Here is a 15,915-nt window from a genome sequence, read left to right on the forward strand (position 1 = left end):
CTCTACTCTGCACCGAGAGGTTTTCTCCGGGTACTCCGGTTTCCTCTCTCTTCAAAAACCAACATTTGACTTGATTTGCGTTAATTGTTTATTTCAGTTCACAGTGTCCCCAAATTAGCGCTCCAGCGCTAGAACGACTAGACACTTAAATTTAAGTTCCTTTCCTTTATGTACAAAATTCTTTACATACCTTCCTGTCTGCTGCTGTGAAATACAAGGATGTCCATAATAATGTCAATATTGCTCTCAATTCGCGTCGGATCCAATCCATTCGTCTTATTAGCTCGGTAAATTGTTGATGAGTCAGCGTAATAGATATAATCCTTGAATTGTGTCAGGGCAACTGTCTTTGGCAGCCCTGACACGACAATTCGCCTATTTGTTCCATTTAAGTTTGCACACTCAATCACCCTCCTTTCTTGATCGGCCCAGAAGATTAATCCGGTCGAAGAGTCGATTGTTAAGCCAGCAGGAGGAGTTGGGTTTTTGAATAAAGTGCGTCTGTTTGATCCATCTAAGTCAGCTATTTCTATAGTTGGATTTCTTCCACCGTTCACCCAGTACATATGCCTACAAAAAAAAATGCACATCAACAATCCAAAGCGTTAAACTTTTATACTTCACACCAAGTGTGAGGAATAAAATCGAATCCTGTGAAGACAGCCTGTCAATACCGGAGAACTTGCTTCGAATCAACCTGGTTGGAAAGTTCTTCAAAAACGTATTCGTGTTAGAAAAAATTTCCACCTTCAAAATTTGCAGGGGCCGCAATCTTAAATAACTGTGACGTCAAGTCAAGTCAAGTTTTATTGTGATATACGCTTAGCTTTGGTGAAAAAAGATCACCGGCTAGTTTACAGGTATAACGCAGAAAGTAATAAACTAAACTTCAACAAGTAGCTAAAATGATATGTTTAAAATATGAAATTGAAATCTATTTACAGGATTAAATATAACTTATTCATGAAATAAAATTAAACTAAGACTAATTAATGATTACAAGATATAAATTTACGATTGTATCAAACCTGACAAATCTAATTTTCTAATAGTGTTTAAAAAAATCCTGAAAAGACCGAATAGTTCTAAAAGAGACAGGTATTGAGTTCCATAGTTTTGGTGCCGTAAACCTCCACGATTTTAGACTTTAGGTTGTAGTAATGTTGGCCTTTGGCAGCTTTAAAATGTCGTTACCTCTTAGGTCATAATAACTATTTATAGGTGCGATTGGCTCTTTAATACTCCTAGGTGCATGCCCACTGTTTATAGCTTTGAAAACCGTGCAGACTATTTTTGCGAGGCGCTGATTTGCAAGTGATGGTAAGCCTATTTTATCAAGTAATTCACAGTACGACGTTTGTTTTTCGTTTAAGACAAAGCGGAGAGCAAGCTCATTGACTTTTTCTAGCTTTGCAGTGTTGTTTTTATTACAGAAATGCCAAGTCTTCGAACAGTAGTTAAAGTGCGAAGTTGCCCTATAAATTTTGTTGCAAAAAGAGCATTTGATAATAGATGAGGGACAACCGTAACACGTCACGACCAAAACAAGCCATTTTTCCGTATTGGGTTCGACTTAATTGTCTTCTTCATTGAAATTTCTCCAGCTTGCCCGGTCGTTCACGCGCGGAACCGCAAGGGTGACTCTCTTACACAGAGAAGCGAAAAAGGGCTGTAACAAGACACCTTCTCCTGGTAAGAGAGTTGACGTACATATTATATGTATGTGAATATAGTAATGTGGAAGAAAGCAAGCAGTGGCCAACTGCGGGATATCCTCAACCTGTACCAAGGACCAAAAGAGATAGAGTAAAACAAGCTTCCTTGACCAGAAAGTTTAAAAGCAGAATTTTACCCTGAGACCGGATCAAGCACCAGTTCATGTGGTTCCCATAGATCTTTCCAAATCAACATTTTTCTGTGTTGCCCATCCAACCGGGACACTTCTATTCGGTGATTGCTTGCGTCCGTCCAATACAAGTTCTTAGCAATCCAGTCCACAGCCAGACCATCCGGAAATGACAAGTCTACTTCAATTATCGGTTCCATGTGGCTACCATTAAGGAAGGCTCTGCTTATCGTCTTTTGGGTCCCATCCGTCCAGTAAACTTGCATCTCATCAACGTTGAAGTCCAACGCACGCGCATCTTTCACACCCACCAAAGGAATCACTGCTCCCTTGTTGGTATCCAAGGAGATTCTTCTTATATTCTCTTGACTGGAGAACAATAGAAATGGTTCTGGCACTGTGGATGATCATGAGTAGGACGAAAGATATCAAACAGAGTAGAGAAAAGCGTGGTGCTCTCGATAAAGGTATTGCTTTAATAGCGAAATGTCAAAGTCTTAAATAACAAGCTAGATATGCTAATTTACTGCGCATTGCAAATGCACGTGTAATAAGCTACGTATGCTAATTTGTTGGTATACAAAGAGATTCTTCTTATGTTCTCTTGACTGGAGAACACTAGAAATGCTTCAGGCACTGTGGATGAGTAAGACGAAAGATATCAAACAGAGTAGAGAAAAAGGATGGCGCAAAGGTGAGAGAACTCACCTCCCCACGAATGCGGCCCGCGTTTGATTCCCAAAACTTGGCGTCCCATGTTGGTTGGGTTTGGTTGTTCGCTATTCTGCTCTACGAGGTTTTTCTCAGGGTACTCCGGTTTGTTTTCTCCTCTCTTCAAAAACCAAACTACGACTTTCTTTCGTGTACCCAGTTACTGGCCCAGTGCTAAAGTCAACCCTTTAATAAACTTATTATCACATTGGGTACATTGTAGGTGCTAGTGATTAGCTTGATTAAAAAGAAAAAGCAGAGTATTGTATCAAGAGAGTCAGAGCGGTCTCAAGGAGTTTGGGACTACTCCTCCACCTTTCTCAAAAAAGCAGGATTAGAACAACAATCACATACAGAGATCCAATTACACTCTTCAATTGCAGTTATCACTTAGGCCCGTTTTAAAGGTCGCATTTTACACTTGGCAAATCAAATGCAAATGAGAAAAATCTATTGTTTTCGCTTATTTGCATTAGATTCGGAACATGTAAAACGCGACGTTTAAAACGGGCCTAACAGAATAAGCTCTCCAAAGCCAGGAAAATAACCATGAGAATACTTACAAATACAACTCTTCTTGTCTGCAAGTATTTCCATCCCATCGGGACACTCGCAATTGACTCCTATTGGACTGTACAGGCACAAGTGACTGCATCCTCCATTATCTTGCTGACAGGGGTTCGAACCTATAAAGGAACATTTTCATCATTTTATTAACCTCAGAGAAGCAAGTTCCAAGTTCCACTAACAGTGCACAAGGTTTTTTGAAGATTTTACGGTGGATAGTCTGTTTTGAAAAACAAAATGCAATATCTCCTTACAAAGTAGTGCAGCAGAGAACCCGGAAAACACAACAAAGTGGGTGTCATCGTTTGGGGTAAGGAAAACTACAATATTCTCACCTAGATTAAGGCTGAGGTTAACTGCTTTTAATCCCATCAAATCCGGTAGGTTTTCAATGAGGACTTTTCTGTCTTTTCGAGTGTCTTTAGTGATACTTTCTATGTTCCTTTTTTGCCAGTCTGTCCAATATAGCTTATCTCCATTAGAAGTAAAACCAAACACGTGTGGAAAATTTTCATTCAGCAATGGTCTTCGATTGCTGCCATCCGTATTCATAACCTCAATTTTGTCGTATTTAGCATCTGCCCAATAAATCTTCTGTTCATGGAAATCAATGGCAATCCCATTTGCCCATGCTATGGAGTCGTTCACCAAGGTAATGCGATGGCTTCCATCAAGTCCTGCTCTTTCTATCTTTGGATTTTTTCCCCAGTCAGTCCAATACATGTAGCTGACAAAAAAGAAAAACTAAATCAGTTCCTATCATAATTTGGAAATTGTTTATTGCTATAAATGAAAATCCTCTTTAATTTTTTTCCCCAAGGACACAAACACAGATTTATTCCCCAAATAATTACATGCACTATCAGACAGGGTTACACTTAGGAAAGGATAGCTTAACATTGTGTTTGCATTCACATGTAAAAGACTCTTCTTTCAATTACAACATGATGAAGATACAGAATACTATCTGCTGGCTCTAATCTTTGCAAGCTGGAATTATAGACTAAGCAAAAATGCATTTGCCATGCTTCACTGTACAAAGCAAATTAAAACAATGTGGATTACTTGTAGTATTCAAACGGACCTTATTTTTTGGCCACAAGTGCCTTGTTTTTTGCTTCTTGTCTTATTTCCCTCTCAAAAACATCACAACACTATCTGTAATCAAGTGCTTACCCATGAGAAGGATCCAAAGCAATCGCTCGTGGTTCATCCAGATTTTCGCTGATTAGAACTTTTCTTGCTGTTCCATTTAATCGACTGACTTCAATTCGATCAGTACCAGTGTCAGTCCAGTACAAATTGCGCGCCACCCAATCAACAGCAATTCCATCAGGACGTTTGATTTGCGAAGCTATGACAACCTCTACATCTGAAACCAAGAAAACAGTTTGTTTTAAAGGTAAAAATTAAAAGGAACTTCTTTTTAGGTGTTTTGTATACTTAACAATGTACACCTTTAGGGGTACACTTTGCATTCAGAAGGAACAAGAGGCTACGGGTAGACTACACTCTGTTCGAAGGAGTTTCAGCCGATTGCAGTAATTCAGTGATTTTTTAGTTCCAATATCTTGGTTACCCTGGGTGCCAGAGGTTCTATTTTTCTTTCACGAGAAGCGAGCGGTTAAAACGGAGAGGCGAAAAATACGAACCTCTGGTCAGGGCGGTTTAGAATCTCACTTTCATGATTTGTGATTATGAACACGGTCGCTGATTTGTTTTCATAGTAAATGCCAATTCTTTCCGAGTAAAAACAATCTAAGACTCAATTTTACTGGTTGAACTGCGATAATGCACACCAGTGACCACAAAACCGCTTTTGAGCGCAAGGACTGCTACGAAAACAAAACTGGCGGTGGAAGGCTGTGAACTCGAGCGAGAATTTAGAGGTTTGCACAGTACATTACACAGCAAATTCTGGATATTTGGAGATTTTAGAATTAAAACCTGTTCAGAAATTTCATCAAGCGGGATGTGTTTGTGGTCCTGCCAACTGGATGCCGCAAATCTTTGATATTTAAACTTGTGCCGAAAGTTTCTTCGTATTTGTATGATCGTGGATTCATTATCCAAAAGATGCTATCGTAGTCATTATTTCTCCTTTGAATGCCTTGATTGATTCGCATATCCTAGAGCTGAAAGAAAATCGGAAAACCGTGAACACTAGAAATATCGTGTTTCGAGTAAGAAACTAGTCACGCGTGAGAAACCGAAACCGCAGCCACCAACGGTAATTAGTTTCTGGTTTTCATGCCGCTTTCGATTGGTTGCTGCACGATCGGAACTGTCAAAATCAAACGTTCTATTCCCAAAGGACTTGAATTGGGTACAACATTGACATCACTGTAGAAAACCGGTTTGATAAGATGTCTTATTCCGAATTTGCATGGATGTGAGATTCTAAACCGCCGTGACCAGAGGGTCTTATTTTTCGCCTCTCCGTTTTAACCGCTCGCACCTCGCGAAATAAAAATAGAACCTCTGGCACCCAGGGTATATCTTGGTCAACATCCAGTTCAATTCCGTAGTCCGAAGTTCAAAGTCCAAAGTCCACATTCCGTGACCCAACCGTATGGTTAAGTGCGATCGTAAAAGAGTTGTCAGGCCCGAAGACGGAGCTCCGCTACGAATGGACTTCTTGCAAATGGTTACTAAATGCAAACAGGACCACTAAGAATTGAAAACTGGGGGTCCAGAGGGGAGTGGTGAGAGGAACCATTTTTCACTAGTGTGACATGCATTATATGGGCTGCCCGTGTTCTTTGTTTGAACTCAAGAGTTAAAAAAAAAGTTACGGATCCTGGTGGCCTCGTTACAAATAGTCCATATCCATACCTGTGCCATCCACTCTGGATCTCTTAATTTCAAGATTCTCATCATCGCTCCAATAAATGAATTTGTCGATAGGGTCAAAGTCAATAGCAACTGCATGTCTGATTCCAAAAACTGGAACAACAACGTCAGTAAAATCGGGTGTATCCAGTGAGATAAGCCTGGTATCCTCTTTCCTTGCCAATAAGAGAAAGTTAACTGGACCTGTGAATTAGAAAAGCATTAATGAAGTCAATTTACAAAACACTAACGACGCTGATAACCCAGTTACCTCAGGTAAAACAGCACATTTTGGTACTTTTAAGAATGACAGTAATTGAACTAAGTGGAGTGCCATTTGGTCTAAAATACGTGTGATTTTAAAATCGAACAAGTGCACAGCAAAGTTTTGGAACAAAACTTGTAAAATTTGCCACACAATGCCTTTTTTTGTCTTCCATTTTCCTGCAATTTGATTGGTTACTTTAAACAAGCCTTGATATCTGATTGGTTGTTTTGTTTTAGTATTCCTTTCTCACTGGCCGTGGAAAAGGTGTGATTTAGAGCAGTAAATACTGCGATTCATTGTGCGATTCGTGAATAAAGCGCTCTACTGAAAGCCAATAAGATTGCAAGGATCACCAGTGATTTCTAAATGCATGTAATCGTAGTAAATGCATGGAGATGGTTATGAAACTCGACAAGTTCCTTTGTTTCATGTTTTTGTCCATATTTTGGGCCTTGATCCTGCACAAAAGACACCTTTTTTTCGAGAACATCACCAATCAAATCCTTCGATTAAATTATGCGCAACTAATTTGAAAACCGGTGCGAAGCAAACAAAATATTGTGCTGGGTCACGGGCAATTCAACATCGATTGCGACAACATTGCTCTCGCTTTTGAAGGTTTTAAGGCTTCATAACCATTTCCTGGATTAACTATGATATAATATCGTAAAAAAGGTTGCTGTTATTCATCGTGGTGAGGTACAATAATAATAATAAAGTATATTCGTTTGTCTCAAGATGTGGTCACTTGTGATGTAGATCGCGACGTTTCGAGTGCATACTGCTAGTCTTCATCTGACGATGAGGTCGACTAGTTACGAGTCACCTTTTAAGCAGGATGCTCCGCTGTGATTGGTTGGTTTTCAGCAGCTGTAACGCACTCAGCTATGGCCTCGAGTGCCACTTTTTTGCTCTAACATCACATTTTGACGTCATCTCTGATCTATTACTGAACAGGCGCACGGCAACATGGAATCTATTGGGTAAATAATTGACTGCTCCCCGCTTTTAAGGGCCATTATGCTGCTCACGACACCGAAAACATAAATAAGGAGCCCCTTGCAGAAGCTATTCGTTCCATGTCTAATATCAGAGCACTGCACCACAGCCAGGCAGGTGTAATTACCTGTGGGTCTATTTTGATGAGGTATGAAAACCGGATTAACCTTGAGTGAGGTTGAGATTGACTGAAACTCAGCCCACATACGATTGCAGAGGCAGCGCCAGCGTGACGCCCCGTTTATTTAGGGAACTTAAGCAACGACGACGGTGACGGCGATGGCAACGAGAAAATCATCTCAGCATGCAGGGCATGCGAAGCTATCGTTTTTTCCACTAAATATGCAAATTTTTGACGTTCCCGTCGCCGTTGCTTAAAGTGCCTATGAAGTGAATTTAATTCTCATGTATTTTTGAAGCTTGTTGTGTCTTGATTACGAAATGACAAAGGAAATTAAGTTTGAAAAAGTAAATTAAACTCGGTTTTTTTTCAATCTTTTTAGAGCGTAATTCGTCTCCTGTGGACTGGGAACGAGTTTTTGCTTAGAGGAACGTCGTTTATGACGAAGATAATATGCCTGAATGAGTTGTCTGCTTCTCCAATCGCCTTGTAGCGCCATGGAAGCACCCACTATTTAATTTAAAAAATTGTTAACTACGGTTGATTTTCTGCAAAAAAAATGTAGGACAGCGAAGAATTAATAGGCCTTAACAGATTCTGGGCCAAGCGAAAAGCTCGTCAGACGAATTTTCAACCACAGGCGCCCCAAGCTCAGTGTGAGGGAAGGCCAACATGTCCGACAAAAATATAAGGATTTGTATGGGAATCTCAATACATCAGATAGCTTAAGAAGAAAATTATGTAAAAAAAACTCTCAAGTAAAAAGCCTTTCATTGTGGGTAGCTTCCTTCCTGTGTGGTTGTTTTCCGATGCAACACGATTTGAGGTTGCCCATCGTATCATACAATACCAAGGCTGCACACTCTATTCTGGGGAGCCCACCAAACTGAGTCAAATATTCCGAGATAAAATGTTCCCATGGTCACAATTCAACTTCAGAATCAGTTAACAAAGATTGAACTTTTATTTCAACCCACCAACGCCTCTTCGTTGACTCTACTAATTTTCTACTGTCGTCGTACACTGGAATGCCCGCAATTTGAAAACGCATTTAAAATCAGAAAATGATAATTTATTATATTAGAACAAGATAGGTTTTACTTCATAGGCACTTTAAGTTCCCTGACGGCAGCTTTGCGCCACGCCTTGAGAGAGACAGAATACACTGTACCAGATGAGTAAAAAAAACGTGATTCTCACCTTGCTCACACGTCATTTGATCTATCGTAAGCCTAACACCAGTGGGACATGCGCAGGAACGGCCATCAGTATTCAACAAACACAAATGACTGCATCCTCCATTAGTGGTTGAATTGCAAGGATTTTTACCTGCAAAAGAAGTAAACGAGCAGTGGAGTTACGGTGTAAATTATTGCAATTGACCTAATCGGCTAACTCAATGTTGTACCCAATTCATACACTTTGAAAATAAAACGTTTTGTCCCAGGTATTTCCATATCATTTAAATATGAATGCTACATTAAAATGCGAATACTATACTTAATACGAAATCTTAACCACGGGAGATTTGTATTGGGTACAACATTGGCCGTGTTTTCACGAGCGGTTTTTCAGGGCGCTTAGCGACTGACAACAGAAAATTCCGCGAAAACACTTCCTTTCCCAACTCACTTAAAGTTAAGCGACTCGGCAAATTTCAATAGAATAGTCATTAAATTTAAGCTACCAAGCCAGGTAGCTTAAGCGAGTTGGCAATTTCAAATCGGAAATGCAACATCCGTGCTATTTTTATTATTTTTATTCTTGCATTGGCTACTCTCTCCTCATTTAATCTTACCAGTGAAAACCCGAATCATTTTAAAATTGCTCCAAAATTATTAAAGCTGTTGAAATGAATAGCCATCACTGTAATCACAATTTTCAGAAATGTTAATGATGTGCTTCATTGCGTCCAGTGGGAAGCAGTCTCAGCTTGGCGGCCAAAACTGGCTTAACGTTAACACCGTGACGAGAAAATAAAAATATAGGTTTAGCCTAGCCTAAAAGCGGAGCTCCCGTGTTATTTATTCCTACAATAAGTTATCCTGGCTTAAGTATGAGATCCAATCGAAAACCAGTACCTGGTCAGCGGTCAACTAAAAAAAAAAAAGGAACAGCTGACTTCGATGAGCTTTAAAGTTGAACCCACGATACGGTCAGGTGCGATACGGTCAGGTGATACTGGTCAGCGGATACCCATGTTTTGACAGGAGTCAATTAATCATAACACGGATGTCCAATATCAAAGATGTTCCCGCCAAACGCGGGCTGCAGAGCATTTTACATCGGCATATGTGGAAGGGTGGACGAAAGGTCGTACGGTGACCAAAACAACATTTCTCGCACAGATGGGTTACCGTATTTTCTTATCAATAGTGCTCCGCGTGCCGCCGGGACTCCCCTAAAATAAAATAAATGAATAAAGTCTCTGAAAACAACTTATGTATTTTACAACAACAAACTTACCAGGTCTAGGTTGCTGTCTTTTCGACTCAAATGCCTGAATGCCCATATGACGATATGCATTTGATGAAATCATTTGGCACCGCATTCCAGTATTCTTGTTCGAGGAGTGAATCCCCCTTGTCTTCCAATCTGTCCAATATATTTTATTCTCGTACAACGTCAGATCAAATGGATGACCCATAGTACACTGTGCAGGAGATTTAAATACTTTCTCACGGCCTGAGCCATCATAATTTGCCTTATCTATATAATACAATTTGCCATCTGTCCAATATATTTTCTGAGCGCTGTAGTCTATTGTCAGCCCATTGGGCCAATAAATGTCTTGTTGGATAATCGACTGACGATTTGAAGCGTCCATTTCTGCGCGCTCTATTTTGGGCTCTTCCCCCCAATCAGTCCAAAACATGAACCTGCAATACAGAAATAAAAAAAGATTTAGTTTTGCTGACAAAAAGAACACTTACAGCTGACATGACTGAGAACGACGTATCAATATGACGAATTTTTTAGACGAAGGAAACGAGTCTTATGGCTCAAAAATCTCTTCGGTTGCACGTATTACTGAAAAAAATAGAAATTGAGAATCACGCGTTTGCGTCAAACAGCAAACGGCAAACGGCAGGCCAGCTGCTGCTTATCATTAAGCATGAAATTTTCCCGTACTCTAGCTTTCTCTCTTTCGAGAAGTGGCTCGACAGTCGAAGTTAACAAGCCAGAAATGAGCGAATACTATATTTATACGTGCGGTTTCAGAGAAAAAATAGAATGAAAGGTTTGCAATTGTACGCTTACGTTGACGTTAAAGCCTCAAATTTGGTGATTTCACGTTGTTGTTATTCAGAGTACCACAAAAATACGAGATAAAATGCGTATACCGCACCTGCAGCACGATTATTTTTCTCTTTCAACAAATAAAGATTATTAGGGATTCTTAGATAGGAGGAAGAGGACAACTACGAATAAGCGTTTTCCGTTCTGAGCTTGCGCACTTCAAAAAAATGTCAGCCTCCAAAATGTATGCGCACGCGCATGCTTCGATCTTAAGGTCATTAACGTTAGCACAACGAGTGCGACTTCGAGTGCAAGTTCTGGGATTATTGAAGACTGCGCATCCCCGTACGGCGCTACACTATATTTTAGAAGAAAGTTTCTTGTAAGATCGTTGAGGCTGAGATTATCCAAACTGTTAAGAACGTACTAAGAACGTACCCAGGCTGACAATCAGTTAAGAACGTCTTTCAAGATTTTTCTTATTTGTTTTTATGAGTAGTATGAATAAAGGTGAGAGAAACGTAGAACTGCAGTATAACAGGACAATTTACTCAAATAATTAAAGGCATTTTTTAATTTTAATAATGTGGTTTTCTTATTGCGTGCTACATTGAAGAACAGTTCAGTTTTAAGCCCCTTGCAATCGGACGCAACAACTCGGGATTTCGTTGAAGGTTCTGCAGGTGTTGTATAGTGTTGGCAGTTGTGTACAAACGCACGCAACAACTCCCAATATTGTTGGGATTTCGTTGTTGGTTGTGCAGGTGTTGTATAGTGTTGGCAGTTGTGTACAAAGGGACGCAACAATTAAATCCTAAGGACGTAAGGACGTGCAGTGTATTATGGAAAGGATACTACCCCGAAGACTTTGTAAACTTACAAAATTCGGCTGCCATATTGTTTTTAACATGTTAATGCATTGGTGCCTCCATGGAGACCATATGCAACGCGAGTGCGTGGCCCCAACAAGGTTGAAAGAGCTCCATCGGTTGTCTTATGCGGTCGCCAAATACGTAAGTTCGCTACTGCTTGATGTAAAATCCTGGGTGGTGGCTTTTAATATCACAAACTGAATGTTATAACTCGGAGGTGATTCTCACTTATAATCAAAATGGCGTTCTACATTCACACATCTCTGGCTGAAAAGAGCGATTCTGGAATACCCGGCCACTATTGTCGCGTGTTTTACGCGAGGAACACGAATTAAACTAAATTGTTCAGACTTACCCATAGAGCGGGTCAACGGCAATTGCTCTTGGAAGACCCAATTTTTTCCAAAACAGAACCTTTCTATCAGTTCCATCTAAGTTTGCAACTTCTATCCTATTTGTTTGCCAATCTGAATCACCACAATCGGTCCAATACAACTTTCTCGCCACCCAATCTACAGCTAGGCCTTCGGGTTTCCTCAAATCCAACGAAATCACATCCTCTCGGGTAGCCAATCACAGCGCGGGATTTGGTTCTTCTTGTCCGCTCATGGAGCAAGTCATGTACTAATGTATTGTATTGTATTGTATTGTATTGTATGGTGAAGAACGAGGCATATAACAATAGACGCTATTCATATGCAAATTAGCGGACGGGTATTCCAGAATCTAGCCAAAAACGGATATCAACGGGATAAAACAATTGACAGAAAAAATGTCTCGGCTTCTTTTCCTTTCTAACAATAACGATTGAGCGACTTTCAATGCTTTTTAGTTTATATTTGACTGATCGGGGTGACGGCGCTATGTCAAGCAATATAACCAGGGAAAAAACAAAATTCATCCAAGCAGTAATTATTAGGAAGTGCGTTGAATGGACCAAAGTGTAATGACGTGTTTTACGCGAGGAACACGAAACTAAATTGTTCACACTTACCCATAGAGCGGGTCAACGGCAATTGCTCTTGGACGACCCAAATTTTTCCAAAACAGAACCTTTCTATTAGTTCCATCTAAGTTTGCAACTTCTATCCTATTTGTTTGCCAATCTGAATCACCACAATCGGTCCAATACAACTTTCTTGCCACCCAATCTACAGCTAGGCCTTCGGGTTTCCTCAAACCCAACGAAATCACGTCCTCTACGTTTCTTGTCTTTCCTCTAAAGGGTATACGCTTGATTTTCTTCTTGGTAATATCCGTCCAGAAGACATAACCGTCCGCAAAGAAGAAATCCACTGCAGCAATTGCGCCGTGCAAACCATCGACTACTATCGTCTCTGTAGCTGTACGGTTTTTGTGAATTTTTTGAACTATCCTTATGTCCTTGCGATTGGCATATAAAAGCTTGGGAGAATACGCTGGGGACAGGGAAGGAAATCAAAATTAAGTTGAAACTAAGGTATAGAAGTAATGCTTTTCATCTCTCAGATTGATCTGAATTTCAGCCGCCTCCTCCGCTCGCTAAATCACTTGCAGAGAGACTCTGAGAGTGACTTAGCGAGTTGAAACTCCGGCTACTCCAAGGCTAATTAAACGCTTTTATTATATAAACACCAATGAAATACCAAGTGAGCTTTCGCACGAAAATATGATATCTTCACACGTACACGTGAAAGAATCACTGTTGCTATGGTTACATATGAAAATCGCGCCTTTCGATGCCTTTCGTGAAACGATTTAGTATTTCATTTGTGTTTATATAATAAATAGAAAATTACATGGCCGCTTGGAGATACAAAATGTCTCTTCTCGTGTTGAAGAGAAATTTCGTATCTCCGCGCGGCCATGTTTGCCATCATAATATCCTTTATTTATCACCAAGACAAAAACGTAAAAAAGTGACCGAAAATAGAATTTTTTGCATTTTATGTCTTATATCTTAACTTCGGTGTCAGTTTTCTCCAAGGATTCGCTATCCAAATTAGAATTATAACCAAATCTCATAATTTTTTCGCGAAATTTTTGTAGTTTTTTTAAAGTTAGCAACATATTTGATATTGTGCCACCTCTGGCAAAGTTTTACATAGTTAGCTTTCCTTAGCGCAGACCGCTTCATAACTTGGTGACCGTCTTGTTGCATTGAGTTGTTTAGAGAAATTTTGCGCAGGTGAACATTGACGACTTGGAACATGTGTATGATATTCTGCCCGACTGGTCATCTGCAATAATTTGTTGCGTGATCATGATTCCCTTTTGGTGGAGTACTCTTATTCGGCAGAATTCAGCCATAGTTTCCAAAGTTTTAAAAAAGACCTTCAAAGACGCAAACACGCCGATTTGGGGTTGCTCCTTAAATATATTTATCACGGACGTTGCAAATTAGTCGCGTTTTGTTAAAAAAAAAAATCATGCTTTGCTATCCTATTGCTGGCAGTTTTCTCCTCTCTTAATGGATCCTAGGAATATATTTTTTAGTCTGTGTGCACTATGTGTGCTTTATGCTTTACTTTGGTGCTTCCCTCTCAGGCTCACTCTTGCTTTCCGGCTCTACCTTCTTTCCAACTTCTGCAACTTGATAGTAGGGAGCTTAAGATCTACGACGACGACGTCGACGAAAACGTCCCCTCAAAATAGAACTTCGCCCTAGTAAAAGTCTTTCGCGATTATTCCATCTCGTTCACGTCGTACAATGTGGGCGAAGTATCCTAAAAATAAATTGGTACGAGCGGTTTCTGACTGAAAATAGAGAATGGAAGATTCTCTGTTGCATGCTCACGTTGTCGTCAAAACCTAAAATTTAGTGATTTCACGTCGTCGTCATGCAGAGAACCGCAAAAATATGAGCGAAAATCCGTGCTGCACGTGCAGCACGATTATTTATGCTCTTTTAACCAATGATATCATTGTTTTGTGGCGTTTTCGTCGACGTCGTCGTCGTAGATCTTAAGCTCCCTACTAGTACTGGGTGTAGTATACCGGCGGTACTGGTGTTTTGTTTGTGAGTGAAGATGCATAAATCAGCAACATACATTTATATTATATTATTTTATTATGTATTTTTTTTACGGACTGTCGTATAAATCACCAACTTCTGAGTCGGCCCTCTATTCTTAGCGTGGGTTAGATTGGGTCGCGAATTTCACTAATTGGAAATCCATGTCAGGAAGGATTTCAATTTGTGAAATCCGTGAAAAATCCGTTGTCACATTTTGTGTTCGATTGGAAATCCGAAGATCCAGATTTTAAAATCTATATCCGGATTTCCCAATCGAACGCTCCCTTATGCTCGGTAACGATGTGTTTTGTGTGCCAAACTGCTTGCGTGATGTTGCAACAGTTAAAAAGTCGTAAAACTAATCAATCAAAACGGTCGAAAATGGCAGTGTAAATAAATGCCTAAATGACTCAGGTACCAACTTACTGGGTCGAATGATTAACATAGGATCTTTGTCAATTTAGCAAGGATAGATCTTTCTTTGTCCAAACTAATCTGCAGAGTTACTTTAAAGCTAGGATTTCACTATTGAGACAGTATTCTTAACTCCCTCAGAAACACGTCAATATCACAGCAATAACCCAGCAAAAGAAAGCATACGTATTTGAAACTAAGGATATAGGAGAGCATACCTTGACAAATATTGTAACAGAGGCAAAACAAGCAAATTATTGCTTCGATTTTCATCGTTTCGCTTTTGCTTCGAGAACGCTTAAGGATTAGAAACAGCGGGCAAAAGTTACAAGGGCCTAGACCATGTAATGGCCTTCTGACGAAACAAATTTACATTTATCCTGAGTAGATAATGAGTAGACAGCCACAAAACAGAATTTCCGGGTATTTTCCAATTGGGTGATTCGTTCTTGTCCCACACACAAGCTCTTGAGGGCTCGAAAAACTTCCGGGGTATATTCGCTTCTGAATCAAATGGAATTTTCAATTCGAAACTGCCGACCAAACTGTAAAAACTCACAGTTTTTGGAAATTTCGGTGACATCTGTTTAAGAGAAAAATTCGAGTTTTTGCTCTAAGCAGAAAAAGGTCAAGATTGGTTAACAGATCATAGCGGATTACTTTTTTTGTTGCCAAAACGGGATCATCTTCTGCTCGTTACCAGGACCTCTCTCATCAATTTTGGACTGCTTGGGGAGAGGGTTACTGGGAACGAGATTGGAGATGATTGGGCCACCTCTAGGTACAAGATATCAAAATTGTTTCATTTGCTTCGAAAATAAAAATAAAATACAAACAATTTGCTAAAATGACTCGTGCCAGGAGCTGCTAGCTGTTGATTTTCCGGCTTACATCAGCCTCCATTGGTGACCCTCATACTTCGTGCGAGTTTACAATACCACTTCCGCTGAACTGTAACCTTAACAAGAGGTTGCCATTACCAAGAGTCGACCACTCAATGGACTCTTGCCATAACTAATCGATTGTTTAGAGTACACAAAGCGAATTTGA

The 15,915-nt window shown here is 40.0% G+C and overlaps 1 protein-coding gene across 1 annotated transcript in view; it reads right to left on the bottom strand.

Annotated features, from left to right (window-relative positions):
* LOC137969361 (low-density lipoprotein receptor-related protein 6-like) overlaps positions 1–15,217 on the bottom strand; it is a 28,449-nt gene extending 13,232 nt beyond the window's left edge. Inside the window, exons 1-10 of the mRNA XM_068815569.1 lie at positions 15,084–15,217; positions 12,451–12,874; positions 9,811–10,223; positions 8,545–8,673; positions 5,960–6,160; positions 4,301–4,496; positions 3,460–3,851; positions 3,121–3,243; positions 1,853–2,243; positions 191–570 (exon numbers count right to left, since the gene is read on the bottom strand). Of these exons, the coding sequence (XP_068671670.1) occupies positions 191–570; positions 1,853–2,243; positions 3,121–3,243; positions 3,460–3,851; positions 4,301–4,496; positions 5,960–6,160; positions 8,545–8,673; positions 9,811–10,223; positions 12,451–12,874; positions 15,084–15,138 (2,704 nt within the window). The 5' untranslated portion in view covers positions 15,139–15,217. The remainder of the gene's footprint in view (positions 1–190; positions 571–1,852; positions 2,244–3,120; positions 3,244–3,459; positions 3,852–4,300; positions 4,497–5,959; positions 6,161–8,544; positions 8,674–9,810; positions 10,224–12,450; positions 12,875–15,083) is intronic.
* Positions 15,218–15,915: the final 698 nt, after the last annotated feature.

The sequence above is a fragment of the Montipora foliosa genome, chromosome 9, assembly GCF_036669935.1.
Source record: "Montipora foliosa isolate CH-2021 chromosome 9, ASM3666993v2, whole genome shotgun sequence".
NCBI classification, from domain to species: Eukaryota; Metazoa; Cnidaria; class Anthozoa; order Scleractinia; family Acroporidae; genus Montipora; species Montipora foliosa.